General features: G+C 39.7%; 1 protein-coding gene across 6 annotated transcripts in view; it reads right to left on the bottom strand.

The window, feature by feature from the left end:
• fcho2 (FCH and mu domain containing endocytic adaptor 2) overlaps positions 1-15375 on the bottom strand; it is a 60538-nt gene that overhangs the window by 43089 nt on the left and 2074 nt on the right. For all 6 annotated transcript variants that reach the window (XM_088356059.1, XM_088356060.1, XM_088356061.1 and 3 more), the window contains exons 2-7: positions 6619-6710; positions 4508-4582; positions 4297-4438; positions 4005-4157; positions 3683-3787; positions 1863-1961 (exon numbers count right to left, since the gene is read on the bottom strand). In XM_088356059.1, the coding sequence (XP_088212185.1) occupies positions 1863-1961; positions 3683-3787; positions 4005-4157; positions 4297-4438; positions 4508-4582; positions 6619-6710 (666 nt within the window). The remainder of the gene's footprint in view (positions 1-1862; positions 1962-3682; positions 3788-4004; positions 4158-4296; positions 4439-4507; positions 4583-6618; positions 6711-15375) is intronic.

Below are 15375 nucleotides of genomic sequence, written 5' to 3'. Positions count from 1 at the left end.
GTATTTGAGGCACACTGAAAAAAAATTGATGATTGCGAAAAGAATCCAATTAGATTTTTTTCCTGAAGATAAAAGTAAAACATTTTTACATAAGGGCGGCAGTAGTTCAGGAGGTAGAGCGCTCGTCTTGGGATCAAGGGATCCCAGTTCGAATCCCGGCTTGTCCGTGTTACATGTCGAAGTGTCCTTGGGTAAGACACTGAACCCCTAATACCCCCAATAAGCAGGTTAGCGTCTTACATGGCTGCAATACAAGGCTGCTATTGGGAAATGTGAAGCACACTGTAAAGCGCTTTGGGAAGTCATTGACTTGAAAAGGGCTATATAAATGCAGATCATTTCATTTCACATTTACATGGATTTTACAATGAATTATTAAGTAGTATTGTGGAAAAAGGTTCTCATAACTTACTACTATGGTATACCCTTACCTTTCATGGAAAAATAGATGTAAAGATACATTAAAATGTTGTATACATTTTGTGTTGAAATTCTTTCTCAATTGATTTTAAAATTTTGCATTTACTTTTTCAAAATTGCTGAATTTTCACATTATATCATGAATATCATTACTATAGTTAGTATGGATGATTACTGAACGTCTGCAGGTGCAGAATGAGGGAAGCAACTTTCTTGCCTCAGGGCAGAGGGCGATAATGGAGTATAACCCGATCCAAAAAGAGCAGACAATAGACTTAATTTTCAAGGTAAAGGTGGGCTGGGTAGTTTGAGGTGTCCTCTAAAAATGGAAGCCACATTTGTATGTGTTAATAATGCCCAACTGCTGTTAAAGAGCTCTTATGCTTTATTTTTCATTATGTCTATCTGCTTTTAGCTACCTTTTGACATGGTAGCCGCAAGAGGGCACACTAGGACCATTCTATGTTTCTCAAAGGCAGATACCTGTTCAGGGCAGAACAAATCCCCCAAAAGATAAAGAAAAACAAAAAACAAAGAAGAGTTTGTTCGAGCACGTCTGGGAAATGCAAGAAAAACATTTGTTATTCTGCTGCCATCTCCTGGCTAAAAGTCATGATTGCAGTCTTAAGTTTTCAAACGCTGCACTCCACTTTAAAGGTAAGACAATACAAGTTTTTTTCTATGCTACAGTTTATATATTGCTTTCTTGCACTGCCAATCAAATGATGAGTAAGATATATGTTCATTTATTTCATATCTGGCGGCTTCACCAGGCACGAGTCTCACCGCACGTCACTGTAATACGTCATATTAAAGTAAAATTAAAACTATTCTCAAAAGGTCAGAACCCTTCGAGAATTAAACCAAATTACTCAACCCCCCCAAAAAAATCATTGTATTTTCATCTTTAAAAACTGCACTTCTCAAAGAAAAAAAAGCCAATAATCTTATATTTTGGGGAAAAAATACCACATCTATTTTGAAGTAAAAACATGTTTAAAAAAGGTTTATGCATTATAAAAAACAATTAAAGATTTTTAAAATATGATTCTATTTCTGAAAATATATAATTATCTCATCAGTGAAAGCATAAAATTCAGAAAATGGTGTTTTAATTTGCTGCGGAGTTGAGTGCCCCTTAGTGGACGACACAAAAACTGCAGTATCGTGTGCATTTTCCCGCTGTGTCTGCTTCTGAACTGAATCGTAAAAAATGGGAAACAACTGGAAACTATGCTGGAAGCATGACAGAGGTGTTTTAGATGGGTTTTGATCACAATTTAATTATCAGGCCGGAAAGTGCATTTCCTGTTTCCCAGTTCAACGATTAGTAAGATCAAAGTCCGCACTAATTGATATGACGCCCAGTGAACTCCAGTCAGGTTGACATTTACCTCCGCCTGCTGGAATGTTCTAGGGCTCGGATGTATGCGTGAACTCACCTCTCCTATTTGGACGTGCGTTTCATCCACGGATTGGGAGTACAACCGGATGATGTCCTTCATGTGGATGATGTGACTTTCTTCGATGTCTTGGAATTTCTGCACCAAAAACATGGGACAATTAATACTTTTTTACAATTTAGTAAAACAGTTATAGGTTTTTGTTTTCTTTTTCCAGGATTAATGACTATCAAAATGTTTAATGTGGTTGCACATTAAACCAACATTTGTAGTCCGTGCCAGGGGTGACCAATGGGGTGCCTGCGGTATTAGGTAGCCCCCTAAAAACATCTCACAGCCCACCGTGGACTACTTCAGAAAATAGGTCACCAGCGATGGGTCATTTTGATTTTCTAGGAATTGCTTTCCCAATTTTCATGATGTTTTAGTGGTTGACTGAGCCTATTTTAACCCCACTTCTAATAATAGCAACACGGTAATAACATAGTGATAACATAGTAAAAATATTTTAATAACTGGGGTTGCAGCGCTTGGTCGACATTGTCGACTAAAATTGATAATAGAAATAGTCGACAATGAGATCTCTAAGTGCATTTGTCACCTCAAGACCGCAGGAGGGACCCACCTAATGCCTCCACCAGAGTCTAACCCACCCTGCGAGCGAACGAATCAAGTGGCCCAAGATGGGTGATCCTAGGGAATGGTACCAACTAGACCAGAGGCGTGTTCAGGAGAGTGATCAGACATGTAGTCTCTTGATAATCGCTTGCCGCGCACTGCTGAACGTTTTGTAATCGCTCACTGTGATTGCCTTACTGATCCAAAATGGCCGACGACAGTACAATGGATTTCGTTCTACAGCTTGCTTTGAGCGAGTTGGCTGATATGAGCGACAGTTCGCATATTGACACAGTTAAGGTTATCCTAAACGCAGTGGAAGGGTCATACCTGTCTTTGCATTGTTCACAAACATTACCAGGCAATGTAAGACGATATATTACATCGCCAACAGCACTCGTCAGGGTGAGATCCTCCATCTTCTGCACTGTCGACGCCATGTTGGAAATCAAAGTAAGCGGTCTTTCTCCCGTGATTACTCGGGCACGCGAGCGCTCAATAATCACTGGCCGTTCAGAAGCTAGCGATAGCTCGCGATAGCAATCACTCACTCTCCTGAACACGCCTCTGGATCTCGACCAAATGCTGTGCAGAAAGTCAGTGGTCGGTGGGTGGGTGGATCCCTAACCACTAGGCTCGTAGGGGCACCATTTCCAGTCGTGCGTCATGGGCAAGAACAGCCTGGTGGGGCCCATCCCTCTCCATCCTAACCGGGGACCTTTGGCGTGTTAGTCAGTACTCTCACAATAATAAAATACAATCTGGCACAGAGGAAATGAAGTTTAACATAAAAGCTGTACACCAACCAATCAGAGGAGGCCGAGAAATCTATGGCCAGAGGGGAGAAATCAAATCAGTCAATAAACAGTTAGGCCGACGAAAGGCAGCAACAAAGATTTGACGAATCAATTTTGGGAGCATCTCCGACGACGCTGAAGAGCAGAAAGAATTTGGAATGAAGGCTATGGAGAACAAAAGGGCTAAGTTAACCAAAGACCACTTCCATTTCACCAGAACACTGCTGGTTGAAACAAAATCTCGACCAGCCCTAGAGATGTTGTGGAAGTGTTCTTGAGAATCCAGGTGTAGTCAGAACCTCTTGCATGACTGCAAGGGGAAAGGGTGGCAAGCTTGGTGGTTCCCATTCGAGGTCCACTATAGAAGATTCAAAAAAGTTGGTAACCCCTGGTTTAGGCCATTACGACAAACTTCAAGGGGAAAGTCTCCTTAAAATAGAATACCTGTGCAGTTTCTTCCATCTTGAGTTCGAAATCAGACTTGGCATAGGCATATTTCTCCACGTATGACTTGTAGGTTTCAGTGGCTTTTTTGGCTTTTAATCCCGCCTGAAAAGAATAGATAAAGTAGTTAGTTTACACAAACCTAACACAATTAGATTTCCAATCACCAAATATAACATGTTTCCGTTTAACTGGATTCTTACAATGTACCATAATGTTGGATAAAACACTGAAACAATTAAAACTGGAAAAATTCTATTGAATTAAATATTTTACAAGTCCGTTTTAAACAGGATAAAGCTAATTAAGATTCTTGTCCTACCTTGTCTACTTCTCTCTGGTTTGCGCCTTCCTTGCGCAGCCGCTCTTGCTCCACAGTTTTGGCATTGTAGTTCTCCTTTGACTTCTGCAGGGCCTGCCCTGTGCTCTGGATGTTCTGCACGGCTTCCAAGGTGGAGGCAACCTCTTCTTTTGTCTAACAATCACCATAACAATTAGATCATTGAGAGGAGGTGAACATTTCACCATAATTTCAGAGTGTCTGCACTTGCTGTTGTTGATCTATGTTAAACTAAAGACTGATCACACTCTCAAAACTAGTGCTTTCCAATCACCTTCTTGTGTGCTTTGGCCTGCTCCTCCACATACTTGTGCACGTCTTTGATGAGTTCCTGTAGCTTGCGCACCAGCTCCATGTGGCACATGGCCAGCTTCTCTGTTGAGCCCTTAAACAACTCCCATACCGGCGCAAATGTCCTAAAGTCAAGAGTCCTGTTAATGGATGTCATTATAAGTTCACCTCTCTAAAAAGTGTACATGACTCACCCAAGCTGTGAAAAGTTCCCTGCAGTCTTAACGAGCTTGGTCATGGACCTGGCGTAGGCTTCTTCAATGACACTCCTGCAAGAATAGAAAAATGTTAAAAAAAAAAAAAAAAAAAAAACTTCAAATAACACGTATTGAATGTGACTTCCATCCATCTCATCCATTATCTTCTGCTTATCCGGGGTTGGGTCGCGGGCGCAGCAGCCTTAACAGGGAAGACCAGACTTCCATATTCCCAGCCACATACTCTAGCTCATCCGATGGGATCCCAAGGCGTTCCCAGGCCAGCCTAGAGACATAGTCTCTCCAGTGTGTGCTGGGTCGTCCCCAGGACCTGCTGCCGGTGGGACATGCCCGGAACACCTCTCGAGGGAGGCATCTAGGAGGCATCGTTAGCAGATGCCCGAGCCACCCGAACTGGCTCCTCTCAATGCGGAGAAGCAGTGGCTCTAAACAGAGTCACTCCCGGATGACTGAGCCTCTCACCTTATCTTTAAGGAAGAGCCCAGCCACCCTGCGAAGGAAACTAATTTCAGCCACTTGTAACCGGGATCGTGTTCTTTCGGTCATAACCCACAGTTCATGACCATAGGTGAGGGTAGGAACGTAGATCGACCGGTAGATCGAAAGCTTTGCCTTTCAGCTCAGCAACCCTCTTCACCACAACGGACCGGTACAGGGTCCGCATGACAGCAGACACTGAACCGACCCATTTGTCGAACTCTCGTTCCATCCTACCCTCACTCGTGAACATGACCCCAAGATACTTGAACTCCTCCACCTGGGGCAAGATATTATCCCCAACCCGGAGGGAGCATGCCACCCTTTTCCAGCTGAGTAACATGGTCTTGGACTTATAGATGCTGATCTTCATCCCGACCGCTTTACACTCACACAGCTGCGAATCGCTCCAGAGAGAGCTGAAGATCACGGCCTGAGGAAGCCAACAGCACCACATCATCTGCAAACAGCAGTGATGCAATGCTGAGGCCCCCAAACCGGACTCCTTCGCCTAGAAATTCTGTCCATAAAAGTTATGAACAGAAACGGTGACAAAGGGTAGCCCTGGCGCAGTACAACTCAGCCTGGAAACCAATCCGACTTACTGCCGGCAATGCAGACCAGGCTCTGTCACCGGGCATACAGGGACCGCACAGCCCTTGAATGTGACTTGCATTTCATAAATTCAAGTCAATAGACATGATGGGGTTTTGAAACTGCAAACTCAACATTGCCACCAGAGGGAGACAAAATACAACATTCATGTTTCTAAGCTTGGTTTTACATAACAATTAAAATCTTACATGCAATGTTCATTAAATTTAATGAATATATGGCAGTTATTTCATAATCAATAACTAATCATTTTATTTCACATATTTTTATTTATTTTAATGCTTTTATGTAAATCAGAATGTTTACTTGTACATTTTGTCTGTCATTTAAAAATATTCACATTTATTTTAGTTCACATAGTCATAATATCCCTTAACGACTTAAAGGACAATATTATTTTATATAATATAATTATTTGGAAAGACCATCTTGTTTTATTATTGATGCATTTTTTGTGACGTTCAGAATATCATAGATAGTACGATTAATTGGTTACTTTCTACTATTATTGCAATATTGTTTTGAACACAATAATGTAAAACTGTATATATAATTAAAGATTTAGAACATACATTTCATTTTTATGTTTGGCTTTGAGTCTAAAATCCAACTGTATGTTACAGCTGTGAAGCATTATTGCAGGATACATAAGAAGATAATAGAAAAGGAAAATTATATTACACCACACCACAGTGTAAAATGCTTATTTTATATTACATGATATACTATTATAAAAGTAAAAGTGTTCTCATAGTACTAGAAAAACAAGTTAAAACGCCCGATCATTTTATTGATATAATCCCATTTTTTTTGTTTTGCTAAAAATAATTATTTTATTGTATTGTAAGAAAAATAATATTGCTAGACAACAAAATTGTCTGCTAATGGTACAAGAACATTTTACCTGGAAAATTTAATTGTTACCTTTTTTTACAACTTTATTTTTTTAGTGTTGCTTAGGTGTCCCGAATGATTTGAAAAATATTGATATTTACCTTTCCCTTATAAAGTCGGTCAGCTCCTTGGAGGAAATCTGTCCATGCTTCATGTTGTGGTACAGAACATCAAAGCCATTGTTTTTGTCACCCTGTCAAAACAGTGGAAAGATGTGAAGAAAGTCACTTGGCCAGCGTTCAACTCTTTATTGCCAATAGGTTTTCTACCACTTCAAATTCTTGAAATTGACCCAGATTTAGCCCCGAGTCAAGCTAGCCGTCAGCCTGCATGATAGCGAGAAGTGTGCATTCTTGCTGCTTGGCAATGGCATCAGCTTGTTCAAGCATTTCAAAAATGCAAGCCCTTTCTGGATAATTCAAAATATTGTTTTGCCTTGTTTAATAACTGTATACAAGTGCAGGTAGGGATAAGTAAGAGTATTTAGTCTATCAAGGTTTGATCAAATAAACATTCAGCATCCTTCATTATATAGTTAAAAGAATGCATCATGCTCATTTGGCTAATGTGAAATTGGTTATTGGGGCCTTTTCACCCACAAACTAGAAAGAGTTGTCCTTATTTTTAAGAAGAGATTAATTGTTCGATTTACCGCCATTCTCTCAGTTACTATACATGCACGAGACACAACCTCAGCAAGCGTCCTCATTCTTGCAGCTTTATTTCCTTGTTCCTGTACGTACAATCCCAGTCAGCACTTTGACATGGCCAACAACATTCCCACACAACCACCGATTTTACCGAACTTCTTCAAAAGTTCCCTGCCTTGCACTTGACTTAAGAGAAGGGTACTGTAAGAAAACAGGTTTGGTGGTTTTTGTTGCCCGCAGCTACAAGAATGGCATAAACACATGTGTGATGTGTTGAAAATAGAAAATGATCAGCAAGTGCAGTCCACATATAACCCTCAGATGAGCAACAACAATAAATGGGGGTTACCATACTCACTAAGAAACAAGTCAGTAGATTTTCTGGTTAAGGGCAAGTCAACAAACTTGACTGCCATACCCTGTTCAAACACCTCGACAAACACACGTCAAAAATGAACTTACATTGAGACTGCAAACTGAATCTAATATGACATTGTTCCATGAGATTCTTGAGGAATCTGACGGAACAGACACATATTTTGAAATGTATGTTAGTAACTGGCTCCCTGGGTTGAATTATAGAAAATATTGTGTTCATGAATCAGAACACACGGTGCTTGAAAGGGAAGTGATGAAAATAGGCAACAAAGGGAAGAGAGTGAGACAAATAAACACAATCACATGGTATGGCATATCAATGAAAGCAAATACAAAGACAGGAAAGGTTTTCTGGGTGTGTTTAAAAGAAGAACAAACTATTTTACTTTGCTGGTTTGAACTTGCGTGTTAATAATTTTAAGACTAGATATTTGCCATACGTTCACTATTATTACGAAAAGAACTTAAAACCTAGGCCAGTCTCCAAGCAATACCTTGTACCGTAAAATTCAGACTATAAGCCGCAATTTTTTTCCCAAACTCACAACCCTGCAGCTTATGCAATGATGCGGCTTGTTTATGCATTAAAGGTAAGAGTGGGACACGTGGAATATTTGTGTCAAGAAAGACGCAAGTTAATGTAACATCGCGCTTTGGGCATGAATAAAACTAGCATGAACAGACTCTCATCATGGAAATGGTGTCAATGGAAAAGGGAGTGCTAACTACCATATTGGGAATAATTTTACTAGTCTGTTTATTTGTTAACATAAATAATGCCAAACGAACGGATTACAAAAAACAATGTCCAATGAAGCAAAAATGTTCAAGGCGGATTCCTATTCATCTGTCGGAATTATCGTGTGTTTTGGAGTAAATATTTTACACGGTCGTATTCTATGGATTGCCCTTGATGTAACAAAGGCATTTTAGCGGAAATTCAATGAAGATGAAGATGGCCAGGGGACGTAATGCTGAGTTACCTAGGCTTTATAGTTTTCAGGTATCTTGTTTCCAACTGATTGTGATGACTATATTTATTTTAAATGGTCATTATATCTTGAAACCCAAGAGTTTAAGCCTTTCAATGATATGATGCATGACATATTTCAGTGACTGGTGACATCATGCAGACACGTATTTGTTTATCAAAAGTCTGGTGGCCTAATGGCGGACCGTTAGAATGTAAAGGAGTGAAGGTCATATATATTTTAAAAACTCTTTCTGTGTACCGTCGTTCTTTGTAAATATTTCATGTGGGCATATGCGGCTTATATTCAGCTGCAGCTTATGTATGTACAAAATGTTTTTTCCTTTTACAATGTACTGGCTGCGGCTTATAATCAAGTGCACCTTGTAGTCCGAATTTTACAGTAATTATTTTTGCCTATTTATCCTGACATTCTTTAAGCACTTTTTTTCTTTTCTGTGTTTATTACATGTTTTTCTTGTTCATGCTGGAGTGTCATGTCTAATCTTATTGCAAAAAGTGTTTACTACATTGTTATAAATGACAATCAAGACTATTCTATTTTAACTCCGTATTAGACCAACTGTGGTAATTTTTGTGTATTGCAAAATTAAAACTGAGTTGTAAGCCACAGAAACCGACAAAAAAAATTTTTGCACCACTGCAATGGATTCAAAGAAGTGGGTTTTGCAGACTAAGATACTTGTTACAAATCTTTTATTTGGATTTAAACATGGTTTCACTCCACTTTCCCTTTTAAGAAACAGGGAACTGAGGTCAAGTCAAGTCATGTTTATTTGTATAGCCCTTAATCACAAAGAGTCTCAAAGGGCTGCACAAACCACAAATTATTGCAAACCACAGACTATTATGACACCATCCCCTGATATAAAACCTACATGAGGGCAAGGAAAAACTCAAAAACTTCAACATGAGGAAAATGAAGAAACCTTGAGAAGGGACCGCACATGAAGTTATCCACCTTCCAGGATGACCAGGCTGCAGAGGATTTTGCAATAACAAATAATAAACAGATGTTGTCAACATAAGGTCTAAAGTAAAGAGAGCGTGCAAGCTTAAGGTGCAGTAACAGTTAAAAAAATGTAGGGATTTTTGTAATCATCTAGGCATAGGTGCCAAATGAATGATGCAGAGAAAGCTTTACCATTTCTCTTGTAAACTCAGATGGATTATTAGGTGGGCAGAAAAGCCAAACAACAAAGTTGTGCTTGGTCCCGTACCAAAAAAAAAATGCAGGAATACATTTTAAATCATATTGGGTGCAGGAAATTGATTTTCATTTTAATGGCCCGGCGGGCAGATAAGTCGGCGTGGCATGAACAGAACTCTTGCTACGATAACCCTCAAAGCTCTTCTAATGCTGAGTTTAAGGCCAGAGAATTCTTGACGAAGACGTCTGAGGCTGCAGTTCCTATCGATCGCAAGAAGGTGCAGAATGTATCACAGGCAGGCTAAGTGGAGTTTTATTTGGTCGTTTCATGTCCAGCCAGCCAGCCAGCAAATAGAGGCGGGAATGTTCAGGTAAGTGCACTGGAAAAAAACTGAAGCCCAAATGGGATTTGTGTGCTGCAGGCAGACTTGTGTAGACTTAAAATTTGCAACATTCATCGAGCCAAAGCATATGTTTTCATAATTATATAAAAAGCAACACTATGCAAAATTCCCAATACTTTGTTTTGATAGTCATTGTATTTGTGGACTGAGAATTAAGCAGTTCCACCTTCTGCTGTTGAGTGACCTTGACATCATAGTTGCAAATGTCAAAACTCACTTGTTCGAGAATTAGTTGAACAAAATTGGCAGTGCCCTGAGATGGATGCAAATGGTTTGTGTAGTCTGCATAATATGTTTATGATGTAAGTGCAGTCCCACTACAGTGCTGTTGCGCACTTCTACCGGAACAGAAGCTTAAATCTATATGGCCAAGGACTAAGGTTTCAGAAGAATGGGTGATTCTCAAGTCAGACATTGGTTTTTAATTATTTTGTAGAACTCATATAAAAACACAATATCATTCAAAATGCCATTGGTGTGTGGCTGCACATAGAACTTTTGGGAAATTACAATTTTAGCCACTGAATTGTCCCAGAAAACTTCTACCCCAATCCCAAAATAATAAATTTCCTAACTTGTGACGGGGTAAAAGCTAAACACTTTAAAAATGGGAGTGCTTATGCTTAGACCACTGTTAACTAACAACAAAAAACTTTTTTTTTCAGAACTCTCCTGGAAAATTCCCTGTTTAACACACACCTTACACAAAGGGAAGTGAATCAAGTTTTGGTGTACTCGGTATAAGGGCTTATTCAATAAACACACACAAAAAAACAACAAAACTTAGTTTCTTTGTTGTGGTTCTTTGAATACACAGTTGCACAAGTTCCTGTCCAACTTCCTCCTGAGATAGAGACATGATGAAATGCATCCCGTTGTTTTTGTGAAGCGTTTTAATTGTGAAATTCGCAAAAATGAACTGTGTGAGGAGCGTTAGACAAACACAACGCAGATTGTTGCAAGTGAAAGCAGAGAAGTAATATGAACGATGGCGTTGTCTCCGTCAACTCTTAGCTCATCCAGAATGGACATTCTTTATTTCCCGTGGCATTTAAAGGCTAAACTAAGCTAAATCTTGGAATAAAAGGGAATTGCCGAAGCCAGTACTTTATAAATCTGGGGGGCACCAGGTATTTACTCCAGCAAAAGCTATTAATGAATGGTCTTGTTCAAAAGCAATGTCAACATCAGTCTCCAATGGACATTCACTCCAACTCATTTTTAGGTTAACAGAATATCATAGATATGTTTAAGCCAGGTCTGATGATCTTCTGGCTCACAATACATTTCTGTGTGTGTGCAAGTCTCTAGGTCATTCCTATAAAAAGTTGTGATTTTTAAAAAATAAATTCAACCAAATTATCCCTCTGGCCGCTAAAAGGCAGGAAAGAATATACTCGTTCTTTAGTAGGCCCAGCCTAGCAGTTTTATGCAAAACTAAAACTTGTCTCACGTGTACTTTTTATTAGTTTCAAACTAAAATGACAATTAAGACAAAAATTATATTTTGTTATAGCTCCCACTTGAGTTTTTATAGCATGATGAGTTTGTGCAGGTGTAAAATTGCATTGCATTCATTAAAATAATGTAGTAAACACATTCAATGTCAAACATGACAGTCATGTTTCCTCTGTTTGTGAATATATGTGTTATGTTTAGAAGGGAACCTTGTTATCCATGATTATTATGTGTAGGGTAGGCTACTGAAGTATGCATTTTATGTTATACTGAAAAACTTCGTTAAGATAAAAATTCAAAGTAGTCTTTTTTGATATTTTTTTTACTGTTCTGGCCCACCTGAGAACAGAAAGTCTTGATCCAACCCCAGAGCCAAACTGAGTTTGACATCCCTGGTGTCGGAGGACCTCTGCAGTCTTTTTTTGTATCAAATTGAAAACCCGTTACCTTATTTCCCATGCAAGTATCTGTGATGTTTATTTGTGTGCAGGGGAATTGGTTGATGATTTGCAGCCTAAGCAAAAGTAAACGTACGCCTCGCCGGGTGCCAATGTGTGTGTGCACGTGGCGCATGTTAAACACACAGCTGATCTTTGCCATCACTGGATTCTCTTGTGGTTGAGGCACAAAGGGCAGACTGAAAGAGTCACAAGTTTCCTCTCAGTGTAGTTCACTGCCGAGTTCAGATTAGCGATTGCAGTGTCGATTGACACCAAAAGGATAGATCTGTGGTCTAAATGAATTAACTCATCATAACTCATCTAAAAACGTTTTCAACTGCACATATTTGTACATAGTCTAACCCAAGAACCAAGAAGGCATAAATGGCTCTTTTCACAATTACTTGTGGCTCAGAGCGGAAACAGAGTATGCGCAATTATAAACTGCATTGCTACATGCAAACCCGGATGTTGCACGTCAAAAGCCAGGACAACAGTGAATACATGGAAGATTTGGTCCAGTATACATAGGGCAAAGTCTTAACTACAGCTTACAATCAAGGTGTCACACCAACAGACCCCATCTTTTTTGCACAGGTAAAGAATCCTTGATAAGGAAGCTCATTGCACAATCTATGTTGAGAGACTTTATGACGAAAACACACAGAACAAACTGTAAAAACCCCAAAAAACTCGAGCAAAGTACCTAGAGCAATTTGAATGGGTGACTGGTTGGAATGGGCGGAGCTATACACACAGCGCACTGCTTTTTCCCTCGCCCAGTTCTGTCTGCACAAAGGTAAATACTGTACATTGGTATCCCCGTTTGCAGTATTACGTGACATCTTCACAAAAGAACTTTGTTCGCACCTTGTTTGTAAATAAATAAAATCAAGACAAGAATGACAGTCAAAATGAGCCTCAACACTTCAATAACTGTTGGAAGGAGTAAAATTTTAGGTGGTATATTTATATTCAAGCGGACACTGGCTTTGGCATTATTATTCAAAATATTTTATCAAATCATCAAATGTCAGACAGTGAAATAAAATGTGCTGAAGAATTAGCATTTGTCTGGAGAGAAGGTTTGGCGGTTTTGTTGAAGTTTATCTGAAAATGTATTGTGTGGCTCTCTCAAAAAATATCAAAATATTTTTGCTTTGAAGGCTCTTTTGGTCAAAAATGTTCCCGATCCCTGGTCTAACCTGTAAAAAATATTGATTTCAAAAAGGGAAGTAGAAGTAATATATAATGAGATTAATTATCTTCTTGTTGACACTGTCAAATAAATTAGGATTATGGCTGTTCAAAAAAACCCAATAACACTTAAATGAGTGTTGGACGGGGGGTGGGGGTGGAGTGTTCACGGCGTTAGAGATAAGGTTGCATGGACAGGTGCTTGAAGAAGTTGAAAGCTTTAGGTACTTGGGTTGTGATGTGGATGCAGTTGGTGGAATGGAGTCTGAGGTATTGCACAGAGTGAATCAAGGAAGCAAGGTTTTGGGTGCTCTGAGGAGAGTGATGAGCAACAAGAGTATGAGTATGGATGTTAAAAGGGGACTGTATGAGAGTGTGATTGTGCCAACTGTGTTGTATGGTGCAGGACTTGGAGCCGGAACGCAGATTTGAGAAGGAAATTAAATGTTTTTGAGATGAAGTGTTTGAGTAGTATGTTAGAAGTGACAAGTTTGGATAGATTGAGAAATGAAATTGTGAGAGACAGAACTGGAGTAGTAGTGGAACTGAGCAAGCGTGTGGACAAGAGAGTACTCGGTTGGTTTGGACACATGGAGAGGATGGATGAGGACCGAATGTTGAAGACGATCTACAGAGCAGAAGTAAATGGAAGGAGACCAAGAGGAAGGCCGCGATTGACGTGGATGGATGGTTTTATGAGTGCACTGCAGGAAAGAGGTCTAAATATAATGTAAGCTAGAGCTCTTCTTGGTGATAGGAATGAGTGGAGAAGTGTTGTGAAAGAATAGTGGGATATTTGGACGCGTTCTAAGGTATGGGCAGGGCACTCGTATGATGCGGCAGGGGCAAACCAGTGAAAGCTGTCGAGCCCTGCTGTTGAACAGAAGAGTGTGTTGTGTCACCCTGACCCGAGTGACATGGTCGCTTTCTTGTGTCCCGTTTCATCTGGAGGGGCGAAAGCATGACCAATTTGGATGTCGAGGTGCTTAACTTGTTTGGGTGTTTGGGCATTTGGGTTGGCCATGGTCCCAAAATTTTTGTGTGTGTTTTTTTGCTTCTTTTTACCTTTTAATTTTTTTATTTTCTTGATTTTTGTATGTTTTCTTGCTGTCGGTCACCCCTCTCGAGGGATATGACCAGGGTAGATAGAAAGATAGAAGAAATATATTACAATTATATTACAATCATTCTAAAGAGCTGTAAAGTGTTTGTTTGTGATAATAATAATAATACATAGTATTTCGGAGCTGGGTTCAAATCCAGCTCCACACTTCCTGTGCGGAGTTTGTATGTTCTCCCCGTGCTTGCGTGGGTTTCCTCCGGGCACTCCGGTTTCCTCCCACATTCCAAAAACATGCATTTCAGGTGAATTGGCCGGTCCAAATTGTCCCTAGGTGTGAATGAGCAAGTGAGTTGTCTGTCCCCGTGTGCCCTGCGATTGGCTGGCAACCAGTTCAGGATGTCCCCTGCCCACTGCCCGATGATTGCTGGGATGGGCTGCAGCACCCCTGCAACCCTACTGAGGATAAGCGGTGTAGCTAATGAGATGAGATGAGTATTTCGGAGCGCCTTCCCGGTCACCCAAGGTTGCTGTACATATGAGTAAGACACAACAATAAACAAAGAGTAAGACAAGCAAGTAATAAATAGCCAATAAAAAACATTATAGTTAAAAGGGGCGGTGTGTGAGCCATATTGTCAAGAATGGGCAACTCTGAGGGTGAGTATGTGATGGGATGAATTCTAACCCAAGAAACTTCATGCAACAGGCTCCCTCAGGGCAGTACATCACTATCCTTGTTCAATTACAGCATTATTGCATTAAAAGTCTGACTTTATTTCTCATAAACTATAATCTACAACGTGATTGAGGACTCATCTGACCACGGCCATCACACTACGCTACACGTACATTAAAACAAGCACACAAGACTGTGAAAAATAAATATCGTGCCAATTTATTGAAAAATGCATGTTCATATATTATTTCTTCACGCTTACATTTTGTAAAATGTCGATGCTGATGTCATTGCGTTATTTTTGTTGCACTATTTTATGATGCACTTACAACTTAAGCCGTTCCACAAGCACTATGTTGTAAATATTGCAATTCTAATGTTGTTTACATTTTATTTTTCTCTCTTATAAGTATTTTATTTCATGTTCAATCTGAAGTGCCACATCTCCTCT

The sequence above is a fragment of the Urocampus carinirostris genome, chromosome 16 (genome assembly GCF_059441175.1).
Source record: "Urocampus carinirostris isolate Australia breed hairy pipefish chromosome 16, RoL_Ucar_1.0, whole genome shotgun sequence".
Taxonomy (NCBI): Eukaryota; Metazoa; Chordata; class Actinopteri; order Syngnathiformes; family Syngnathidae; genus Urocampus; species Urocampus carinirostris.
Note: the sequence above shows the minus strand (reverse complement) of the source record. Positions and strands in the feature narration are given on the sequence as shown.